The sequence below is a fragment of the Osmerus eperlanus genome, chromosome 1, assembly GCF_963692335.1.
Source record: "Osmerus eperlanus chromosome 1, fOsmEpe2.1, whole genome shotgun sequence".
Taxonomy (NCBI): domain Eukaryota; kingdom Metazoa; phylum Chordata; class Actinopteri; order Osmeriformes; family Osmeridae; genus Osmerus; species Osmerus eperlanus.
The window spans coordinates 5,099,358-5,111,870 of NC_085018.1; the positions used below are offsets into that span (position 1 = coordinate 5,099,358).

General features: G+C 41.6%; 1 protein-coding gene across 1 annotated transcript in view; it reads left to right on the forward strand.

The window, feature by feature from the left end:
• The window catches only part of cpne9 (copine family member IX), a 226,224-nt gene that overhangs the window by 158,698 nt on the left and 55,013 nt on the right, over positions 1 to 12,513 (forward strand). Inside the window, 3 exon segments of the mRNA XM_062456646.1 lie at positions 4,412 to 4,473; positions 4,680 to 4,726; positions 5,349 to 5,530. Of these exon segments, the coding sequence (XP_062312630.1) occupies positions 4,412 to 4,473; positions 4,680 to 4,726; positions 5,349 to 5,530 (291 nt within the window).

The following is a 12,513-nucleotide window of genomic DNA, read 5'->3' on the forward strand; positions in this document are numbered from 1 at the left end:
AGATGTGTCTTTATATAAAGGTGAAATGGAATACGAAATGCAATACAAAATGTCTGAAAGGGGTGTATTTATGTAAATGTCCACATTGCCTCAATATCTTTGTGTCAATAAATCAAATATCATTTTGACTGATGGTTTTTCAAACCTTATTATCTTCAAGATGATGACATTCTGAAGTAGCATGTGCAATTTCATTAAATTTCACCTTGAAATGTCAACCGTTTCTTAACCTTTGTCCCAAAGCTAATACTCTGCCCTTTCTATAAGATCTCAACAGTTGGTGTGTAGCAGAGAGGATAGAGATACTGACTTGTAACCTTATGGTCATGAGTTCACATCCCCATTCAGCCTATTGTTGTTGGCCAAACATGAAGTAGTTTTGCTCTCTTGTTGTCCAACTCTCGATCTTCTACAATGTACATTTTTATATTTTACGGAGGAGCCCGCATCGCTGCTTGCAGCTATATTTTATTATTATTTTCGCTATCATTCGCTTATTATTTCTAAGGATCCCTCAATATTTGGACTACATAGACAAGGTTCGTCTTGGTCTCGATTGCGTTGCTTCTATTGGGATTTTCGTTCCGTTGCATGGTTTAGGTAGCCTGGTCCTAACCAGACCCTCGTACATTTCATTTGTACAGAGGGTCTGGGATCGCTCCATTGACAAGTGTTAACTTCCTTGAAGGCGGGTACTCTGTTGAAGTTTAAAACTTTTACCGAACCGTGTGTGGAGGAGGGCCACAACATCATTGCCACCAACAAAACTTAGCAAAGATTGTTCCTGCTCCGGCTTTAACTTTTGGATATTCGGCAGCGACTCCGCCGCCATTACTGAACTACAACTCAAACTAGCGAACGACATCAACGTCATCGTTCTCAGCCACTCCCTCTGTTCGCTGATTGGACCTACAAAAATGTCGTTTCTGAAAACCGACTAATACACCGAAATCCCAGACCTAGTACAGAAGCAAAATCAAAATTGAACGGAAGTACGTAGGAGGGCAGAGCCAGGCTATGGTTTAGGAGCTTTCAAAGTTTTTGTGGCAAAAAGTGCCTTGTCTGCACAAAGGGAACTCAGTCCTTGCCTAACGTCACAACGTCAGCACATGTTAGCAACGATGCATAGATACGACATGCATAGATGTGCTAGTAAGACTGTCGCACAGCAAGTATCGTGCCGTGGTGTACTAGCAGCATCATACATTTAAGCAATTCAAGACTTGCATGTACAGTAAGTAATGTCACATTAAATAATGTATTTAAAGATCCTGTAAAGTGGAATTAAAAACGAGTTTCAAGTTCACCACACCACAGAATAATGTGTTATTAACTACCCATCCAAATTCGAATGAAAAAAAAAAAAAACGAAAAAAAAAATCAGGCTTTGAAATCGTAAGAAAATCAGCAGTCTTCTCTGTTCGAGACTGGGGGGGCGTGTCGCCTGAAGGAGCTGAAGCTCGGCCCCCTCGCTGGAAGGCCCCACCTCTCTCAAGTAAGCTACCTACGACCCAGATAATGGACGCTACGTAGTAGTAGTTTATTTTGAACATGTAAAAAAAAAAATATATATATATATATATATACAGACATGCATACATATATAACATTTCAATTAAATGTGAGATGTGAGTTTGTGCGTCAAGCCGAACAAAACAGTATAGAATTAGAATTTATTTGTTCAATGAGTGAAACATACAGATGCATATAAATGAAATGTTCCCCTGAGCTGTAACACAGGAGTAAAAATTGACACCAGAGACAGCAGACAGTGAGCTCTCCAACTACTTCTAGCACATTAGCTACCATTTCACCAAAATACCATCATTCTACACCGAGTAGCCTAATATCAAGTTAGCGGTTTGCACTAACTCATAGCAGAGATACCTCTGGAAAAGTTATCTAGTATAATTATAACAAGCACACAGAACTGAGTGATGAACTGCTGGCGGCGGTGGATGAACGGCCGGGGGGGCGATGCTCGGTGTTGGTGAACCCTGTCTGTCTCTGGTCCATGTTAAAACTGTCCACCGTGAAATGGTCAGTGCAGATGCGGCTGTTGGAGTTTATCCGAAGCTTTCCATGAGCGTGGCTCTTCACAAAATCTATCCACCTATTTTTCTTTTCATTATCAATAGGAAACTTAAATGGCGTTGCAGCGCAGCTGGAGTTCTTGCATCAGGGAAGATGCAGTTGTGGGTAGTGGGAGACATCCTGAAGCTAGCTAACTGATGTAAGCTACAATAACAGTACAGCAGGAGGAGCCATTCAGTGATCTCACGTAGATAGGTCGAAATGACTTAGATAGGTAGTTTTTTAGCTCCGCTCATTAAAACCTGATCTGAAAACGGAAGAGAAACTGTTCTTCGGTCTAACTCCACATTTCAGTGCAACAAAGTTTTAGCGCTTTGCACATGCTTTCAGGAACTAATTTCACACATATATAATGTACTTAGAAGCAAAACATGGAATTTACTTTACAGTATCTTTAAACTCAAGCTTGTGTGGTGCGTCTGTCTTCAATGCCACAGCCTAAACTTTATGTAAAAAAAAAACGTTTTTCATTTCTGGCGCATTCAAACAATCCCCTCAGTGAAGTTTGGCTAGCAACAGCAGCTAGGCTAGCTTGCTCGTAGCACAATTTACCAGGGTCAGCTTTTACATGCAGGGCTCTAGACTGATAGCCTGGTCCTAACCAGACCCTTGTACATTTCATTTGTACAGAGGGTCTGGGATCGCTCCATTGACAAGCGTTAACTTCCTTGAAGGCGGGTACTCTGTTGAAGTTTAAAACTATTGGATCTGCCCAGAGCCACTCTGATCTGCCATAACCAATCGCTAGCGTTCGCCTTAGCCAACTCCTTCACCACGGAACTAGCTGCCGTAGCTGTTGACCACCAACAAAACTCAGCAAGGATTGTTCTTGCTCTGGCTTTAAATTATGGATATTTGGCAGCGTTGCCACAACCACAGAATAGTGAAGGATTCATATATCTGTGTCTATTCCAATATGTAATGATAGTATTCAATGACACAAATCTGTGTTCTAGAAAGAGTGGTCTGGAGTCGCAGAGGTCCCATAATATCAGCTTTAATGCAGCAGTTGGAAATCAACAAGTACAGAGCTCTGGGGTTGTCTACGTTTCCCTACCCGCAACAGAGTTTGGGCTGGTTCACGAAGTCCAACTGGCTATCTTTCCCTGCCCCAGCATATCATTTACAATGCAATTGAAAACACAAGTATCAAAAAAGGGTTGAGCTTGTTCTCTCGTGCATCAGGGAGTTGTTCTTGCCTACGCGTCCCACCTGCTCGGGTGCCATCTCCACCCAGTTTCAAGGTTGTTTCTGAAAATGAAGAGATAGAGACACAAAGAACAGCCTGCTTCCCACACTCAGTGTGAGACCCAATGTTTAAGCCTGAGCACACTTCTAAGTTCATAACTTTAATAAGCACAATGCATAACTTTAATAAGCACAATATATTCTTTAATAGCTTCGCTCGCATCTTTCTCCGCCGCCATTACTGAACTACAACTCAAACTAGTGCACGACATCAATGTCATCGTTCTCAGCCACTCCCTGTTTGCTGATTGGACCTGCAAAAAAATTGTTTCTGAAAACCGACTGATGCACTAAAATCCCAGACTTAGTACAGAAGCAAAATCCAAATTGAGCGGAAGTACGTAGGAGGGCAGAGCCAGGCTACTAGACTGAGACCAAATGGCATTTGGCATTGTTACTGACAATGATCGCTTCCAGCAAACTTCTTTTCAATTAGCCATTTCCCCCTAAATAAATGTCAAGCTTATTTAAGTTTTTGGGGGCATATTTTCAGTTAGCAGATGGTACTGTACTGTTTGAATCGCGATTCCATCTGAAATACTGCCGGTGACAACGTTGTTAGTTCAGCTTGTTTCAAATGGGGTTCTTAATGAATGAATGCAATATGAGTAGGCTAAATGCTTGAAAATATCACTACAAGGGAAAAACTTAAGGTGACTTTTAAGTCATAGAGGTTAGGACAATTTTTACACCGGATTGCCCAATATCTTCATTTGATCCAACTTTTAAACTGAGGATGCTATAGCTCTATTCCCTCTTGAAGGGGAAATGAGAAGACAACCGTTTCATTCTACACTTTACTTTTTGTATTTTGAATTGTAAATGAGCAGCAACAAATATATGCTTTTAAATCTATGCAAGCTTCATAAATAATAAGTACGCATTTTTATATAAAATATACAGAAATATCAATTGTAAAAATTACAGTTAATAAACGGAACCACCTGCAACAGACGCAAGCAAGCACACCCTACAATTTCCCCAGAAATTGTACCCTCTCTAGTTTTATCTGTTACACATGCTCTCATTTTCCCTCTTTCTCTTCTCTCTCTCTATCTTTTCTTTAAAGGTGACTCTCCTGTCGTTCAAAGTGGACTCGGAATACACGTTTGTGGACTTCATCCGGGGAGGGTGAGCCCTACAACCCCCAACCCCCGTCCACTTACAATATATTAATGTCAAGGCCTCTTCGATGTTGACACCTTTTTTATAGCATTGATAAGCCAGTGGAAATATTGCTCCGCTAATCATGAGTGGCTTCAGTTGCTTTGTCCTCATAATATATCTTATTTATTTTAAAAGTTGTAAAAACATATATTTGTTGTTGTTTCTACTAGGACACAGCTCAACTTCACAGTGGCGATAGACTTCACTGCCTCTAATGGTAAGTATGTTCAAAATGACCCATGACTCTTGGAGGGTCCCCTAAAATGTCATCTAGAAAAATGTATTTTATATTATTTTGCTATTTCACTTTTTATTGTTATTAAAGTTTAGGATTTTTTTTGACCAAAATCTTTTTTTGCCTAATTGATATTCCCCAGCACCCCCTCATCATTATGTAATTGTGAGAATACTCATGTTTAACATGACAAGTGTGTAAAATGTGGTTGGGTTTAATTGATATTGCTAAGCAGAGTGCGAATTATACAATGACGATCAGTAGGTCAACTTTTTCTCCAGGGCGTGTATTGACCCCCCCGACCGGTTGTTTTTACCTCTTTTGGGGGGGTCCAAGTCTTAATTAGAGGGTTCAAACCCCCTGTAATTCGTACCCTGTTCTTAAGCATTTTATTAAGTACATTATCTAAGTCGCCTGATTTCCAGTGACCAAATTGTAATTGAACTCACTCATTAGTACTCCCTGGTGTCTGCTGGACTGACAGATCCACTATGTCATCCACCCCTCCAGAGAACGGGAACCCTACACAGTCCATGGAGTAAAATTAACTTCTTATATATCCCCTGTTCCCTTCCATTGCTCCGGGGAAATAACTATTTTGCAGGTAACCCTTCCCAGCCCACTTCCCTCCACTATATGAGCCCGTACCAGATGAACGCCTACGCCATGGCCCTGAAGGCTGTCGGGGAGATCATCCAGGACTACGACAGTGACAAGATGTTCCCTGCCTACGGATTTGGAGCCAAGCTGCCCCCGGATGGCAAGATCTCTCACGCATTCCCACTGGTAAAGGAGGGAGGAAGGGAGGGATGTGGATAGGTAGGTGGATTGGTAGTAATGGAATGAGATGGGGAAAGGAGACAGGTAGATCGAAATGGAGGGGAGAGAGAAGAGATGGTGAGGGAGTTGAGGAGAGGGGGGGATGGGAAGGGTCAGAGAGAGATGGAAAGGGAGGGGAGACAAAGCAATATAGAGGCAGGAGAAAGAGATTCAGAAAGAAAGACAGTGATTCAGAGAGAGAGAAAAAGAGAGGTAGATGGGGAAGGATGAGAGGAAGAGAATGTGAGAAAAAAGGCGTGGGGGGGCTAAGGAGGATGACAAAGTGGTGAGGAGCCAGGAGAGGGGGTGGAGAGCAAAACTGACAGAAAGAGATGGAGGAGGAATGTAATTCCATTCCAAAAGTAACAAGCACGTTGATGTCAATGTAATTTTTTCTCGTATATGTATTCCCCCCCAGACATGTGTTTTGGGGGTCAACTTTGTCAACAAATATTATTGAAGGTTATTGGCTATCCAGAACTTCTGACAAGATAAGGCTATAATTTTCCAAAATCATTGCCAGGATCTGAAATAAACCCATCTGTCAGACGCAAGACCTCACGGGCTGCTGAAATTGAGCCCAGTTCTATTTTGAAGCTCTGATATGGAGAGCTGAAGGTCCTGCCAACTAAACATGGCCTGCGCTCAAACTAAACCTAAACTAAACCTGCGCTCAAATAACTAGACATGGCCTGCGCTCATTTAACTAAAAGTGGACTGCACTTACATAACTAGACATGGACTACACTCATATAACTAGACATGAACCGCGCTCACATAACTGGATATGGACTGCAGTCTTTAAACTGGACATGGACGGTTAGCCTGGTCCTAACCAGACCCTCGTACATTTCATTTGTACAGAGGGTCTGGGATCGCTCCATTGACAAGTGTTAACTTCCTGGAAGGCGGGTACTCTGTTGAAGTTTAAAACTATTGGATCTGCCCAGAGCCACTCTGATCTGCCATAACCAATCACTAGCGTTCGCCTTAGCCAACTCCTTCACCACTACTGTAACGGAGATAGCTGCCATAGCTGGAAAATCAAACTTTTCCCGAACCCCGTGGGGAGGAGGGCCACAACATCATGGCCACCAACAAAACTTCAACAAAGATTGTTCTTGCTCCGGCTTTAACTTTTGGATATTCGGCAGCGACTCCACCGCCATTACTGAACTACAACTCAAACTAGCGAACAACATCAACGTCATCGTTCTCAGCCACTCCCTCTGTTCGCTGATTGGACCTACAAAAATGTTGTTTCTGAAAACCGACTAATACACCGAAATCCCAGACCTAGTACAGAAGCAAAATCAAAATTGAGCGGAAGTACGTAGGAGGGCAGAGCCAGGCTAATGGACGGTGCCCATACAACTATAAAAAACAAGTGCTTAAAGATCCTGTAAAGTGGAATTGAAAACGACTTTTAAGTTCACCACACCACAGAAGAATGTGTTGTTAACTACCCATCCAAATTCGAAAAAAAAAAAAAAAAAACACCGACAAGTATGTTAAATTAGGCTTTGAAATCGTGAGAAAATCAGCAGTCTTCTCTGCTTGAGACTGGGTGGGCGTGTCGCCTGAAGGAGCTGAAGCTCTGCCCCCTCACTGGAAGGCGCCGCCTCTCTCAAGTACCTACGACACAGATAATGGACGCTACGTCAAGCTGAACAAAACAGTATAGAATTTGAACTTATTTGTTCAATGAGTGAAACATACAGATGCATATAAAGGAAGCTTGTTCCCCTGAGTTGTAACACAGGAGTAAAAATGGACACCAGAGACAGCAGACAGTGAGCTCTCCAACTACTTCTAGAACATTAGCTACCATTTCACCAAAATACCATCATTCTACACCGAGTAGCCTAATATCAAGTTAGCGGTTTGCACTAACTCATAGCAGAGATACCTCTGGAAAAGTTATCTAGTATAATTATAACAAGCACACAGAACTGAGTGATGAACTGCTGGCGGCGGTTCATGGTCCAGGTGCGACCGGAGGATGAACGGCCGGGAGGGCGATGCTCGGTCTGGCTCCGCACTGCAAGAGAAGCAGTGTGTCTGTGAACCCCGTCTGTCTCTGGTCCATTCTACGGTCTAACTCCACATTTCAGTGCGACAAAGTTTTCGCGCTTTGCACATGCTTTCAGGAAGACGCATTTTCTATAAACCGCACCCCACCAGAATGGGAGCCTTGTGTTTGTAAATCTGAGTATAAATCTTACTGGAATATATGCCGCACTTGATACAGGAACAATGATACCAAGCAATGCATGAGTATAGGCGATCTTACAGCATATGGTTGTGTAACACACTTCGAAAACGAAAGTAAGTAAGTGCGTAATGTATGTTTTCTATTGCCCGAGAATGAACTAATATTTACCTTTCAACGCGTGAGTTCTAAATAATTCCTCTCCAAAGCATAAGTTATTTTTCCGAAACGGTAGCTAGCTATCTTTAGTTAGCTTCTGGGCTAAGTTAGCTAACATAATACTGCTACATGCTACTACCATGCTAGTGTTACTTGTTAGCCTTCTTGTTAGTACATTTTCAGGGTATATGCAGGAATCCTGAAGTAAATTTCAATACCTTTTTAAGACTTTTTGAAGACCTAAAGTAAAGTGTAAACCTTACCCCTTGCCCAGGGACCCAAATGTGCTAGGACCGCCACTGCCATTGAGGCTACGCTAATCTTCTTTTTACAATATGTACAGTAAGCCTCACGGTTGTTTTCAGTGACAGGCTTCAGCCATTGTATAAACTCATCATTCTCCAACCAGGAGTCCGCAAACTTACATTTCCACATTTTGGAGTCTGTTTCGCAACATGTGGAGGGCGACACATCACCTAAAAGTGCATTTCGCAAAATACGTGACTTGCTGACCGAGCACATCGTTGTTTATAATAGTCATGAGGAGGAAAATAAATATATTCATGCATACTCTTTGGACAAAGCTTGAACAAAATGTAATACCTCATTAAATCGGGATTAAGACTTTTTAATACCCTTTAAGGGCCTTAATTTTCAATTATCAACTTTTAATACATTTTAAGACCCCACGGATACCCTGATTTTGAAGCCATACTAAAGCGTTTGTGGCATAGTTTTTGGCCATCGGAAAATATTCAGTGAGAATGTTCGAAATCGCATATGCAACGTTATGCTGTGAAACCCGCATTCGAATGATCACATGTGCGACACTAGTCCTTAACGGGTTAAATAGCGAAATTCACGAAAAAAGTGTTTCTACTGTTGTTTTGTTATAAAGACGTGCTATAAGCCGCTTTGAAATATAAACCGCACCACCACAAGAACAATTTAAAATCGGGGTATAAACTGCGGTTTTATTTTCGAAAAATACGGTACTGTTAACCAGTACGTCATATTTCTAGGTTTATTAATGTGTTATTAGGGTTCCTCCAGTAGGAGAAAACCTATTGTTATTGGTGGTATTATTATTATGTTGGTGCAATGGGAGTCAGGGACCAGTAATGTAAAAAGTTGAGAAATTTGGCATGTTGAAACTGCAGAGCGTTAGTAACTACCATACCAAACATGGTCCACGTGAGATAATAGGTAGCGCTACAGGCCCACGCCCCAATATGTCAATTTGTCATTTGCAGGCCATGAGTCCCAAAATTGAGTACATATGCCTTACTGCTCATGAGGAACATGAGGACTCAAGAACCTATAACGGCTGCCATATTGGATTTCTTCGGTACAATAAAGATTTGTCCAAAACTACACAAATCTTCTCCTCATGAACCGTAGCTCCGATTGACTTGAAATACGAACCTGATTTGATTAGGACATATGTCATTCTATAGGGTGTGAAGCAATAAGGAATATATTACAAAATGGCCAACTTATTAACATAATGGTGAATTTGCACCTGTGGCACATATTTCATGTGTCCATAAATAAGTGCCACATTGACCTAGGGACTTCACAGTACGCTATCAACGAAGGCAGTCGCATTTTCTTTCCCTCTCCTCCCCCTGACCTTCCCTGCTTGCTTCCCTGCTTGGCTTCTATCGTATTGTCTAGTTATTCACGGAGAAATGCTCTGAAGTTTCAATCATTTGGATAGTTTTTGAAGATATTACTCAAAATCAAATACTACAAAAAGGAACAACCTGAGAGGACTGAAGCCCAAGGAGAACAGAAGTATTTTGGGCTGCCCTCCAAGACTGACCACAGGCAAGCAAACTAAAGCTTGTTCCCTGTAGAACTATGGCTTGTAATGACTGCAAACAACTTACTCAGAGGATAGTCGAACTGGAGCTAAGAGTCAGAACCCTCTTAGATATCAGAGAGACCGAAGACTTCATAGATTCCATGCTACCTAGCCCGGAGGCTAAGCTACCTGCCAATGAGCCACCCTTGGAACCAGCTTTCTCTCCACCGGCCGTTGGACCGGATGAGTCATGGCCTGCTCTCGGCGCTAAACCAAAGAGGCCTAGCGCCGCTTCTACCTTCATCAGAGATGGGACTGTCACCAAGGATAAACAGCAAAAAAAGCGAGGCAGAAACTCTTCCCGCATCACCTCTCCTCCTGTCACACTCAGAAACAGTTTCGAACCACTGGGAACTTTCTCTCCCTTGTGTGTGGAATCCAAGGCGAAGAGGCACAGGAGTGCTAGCCACGCAGCTAACAAACATGAAGGGCCCAGATCGCCGACACACCATGATGGTAGCTACTACACACATGCAAATCCAACACATCATCGTCTGCTGCGACCGGGAGTCCCCCATTTCACTCCAAGCCCCTCTCGGACCACTCGGGGCGCTGTTCGACCCCCTATCAAGCCTAATCAGACAACAATATCACAGGATTATCAAGATCCAAGGTATGCTAAGACTACCCACAGCCCATCAACACTTAGAGGAGCTAACACTGCTAGCACTATAGAATTTACTGCTAGCACTGACGCAGTGTCTAACCTTGGTCTAGCACAAGGTCCTATCATTGCTAACCCAAATAAGATAAGAACTGGCCCCGCAGCTACTGATAAGGCAAACTTTAGAAATGTCGACTAAAACATTCTTTAAGTGAGTGTTTGATAGTGTCTCAGGTCCGGTGCTAGAGATTATAAACACATCCCTTAGAACTGGCGTCTTCCCAGATGCCTTCAAAACAGCTGTTGTAAAGCCCCTATTAAAGAAACCCAAATTGGATAACAGTCTACTTGCAAATTACAGACCAATATCAAACCTTCCATTTATTAGTAAAGTACTGGAAAAGATAGTTTTAGTCCAATTAAATTCTTTTCTTGAAGAAAATAACATCCTGGAAGTCTCGCAGTCAGGTTTCAGGAAATATCACAGTACTGAAACTGCTCTCACCAAAATAATTAGCGACCTCAGACTAAACTCTGATGCAAATAAAGTCTCTATCCTTATCCTGTTAGATCTCAGTGCAGCATTTGATACAATTGATCACGACATCCTAATCAATAGACTGGAAAAGCTTATTGGGTTCACGGATAGTGTATTGAACTGGCTGAAATCATATATCACAGGAAGGAAGTTTTATGTTAGTTTAGGTGACCATAGGTCCAAGAAACATGAGAACTGCTATGGGGTTGCTCAAGGAAGCTGCTTAGGTCCATTACTTTTTTCTCTTTATATGTTACCACTCGGCGACATAATCAGAGAACATAACATAGATTTCCATAGCTATGCGGATGACACACAACTATATATATCCACTGAACCCAACGATGCAACTGCCATCAATTCCATTACCAACTGCCTGTTGGCAATAAACAAATGGATGAATGATAACTTTCTTAAATTAAATGAAGACAAAACCGAAGTCCTACTATGTGGCCCCAAATCCAAAAGAGAGATGCTTATTAAGAATCTTGGAGGCTTAACCCCCTGTCTTAAACCAGAGGTGACGAGTCTCGGTGTAATCCTGGACTCAGATTTGAATTTCAACTCTCACATTAATAAAGTGACCAAAACAGCTTTCTTTCACCTGAGGAATATAGCAAAGGTACGACCATTCATAAACCAAAATGATGCAGAGAAGTTAATTCATGCTTTTATATCCAGCCGGCTGGACTACTGTAACGCACTTTTCACTGGTCTTCCCAAGAAAACCACTGAAAGACTACAGCTCATTCAAAATTCTGCAGCTAGATTATTAACCAAAACTAAAAGGAGAGAACACATTAGTCCTGTCCTAGCTACTTTACACTGGCTCCCTGTTACCTTCAGAATTGACTTTAAGGTCCTTTTCCTCACATACAAAGCTCTACACGGACAAGGACCTAGCTACATTGCTAACTCCTTTATAAACTACACACCAGCTAGAACACTGCGATCATCAAATGCAGGCCTATTAGAGGTCACCAGAAGCAGTCATAAGAAGATTGGTGATTCGGCCTTTGTCAATTACGCCCCAAAACTATGGAACAAATTACCCATAAATATTAGGGAAGCAAACACTCTAGACATTTTTAAAAGACAGCTTAAAACCTACCTTTTTACCGAAGCATTTAAGTAATTTTATCTCAAAAGGGTTTTCCTACTTTTATTAGTTATATTATTGTAGAATCTTGGTTTAGTAAATTTGGGTCATTATTTGACTTGCTATTTTTACTTTGTCTAGGTCAGAGTTGGCAAACTCTGATAGCGTACAAGAACTCTGGTCGCGTGAAGTATTTAAACAAATATGTAAAACAATCTGTATTCTTGATCTGAGGCAAAGGATCCGTTAACAGAGAATACGGCCCATACTCTTGACCTGGGGAAAGGATCTGTTAACAGAGTGTATGGTTTTATATATACAGACCAGGGGTGAACCAAATGTATATGTTACTTTTAAGATGCATGTTTAAAGTTGTTTTCTCTCTTGAACAGAGATCTTATTGGGATTTTTATTTTTGTTTGAATTGTTTATCACTTGTATTATTGTTTTTATTGATTTTATGTAAAGCAC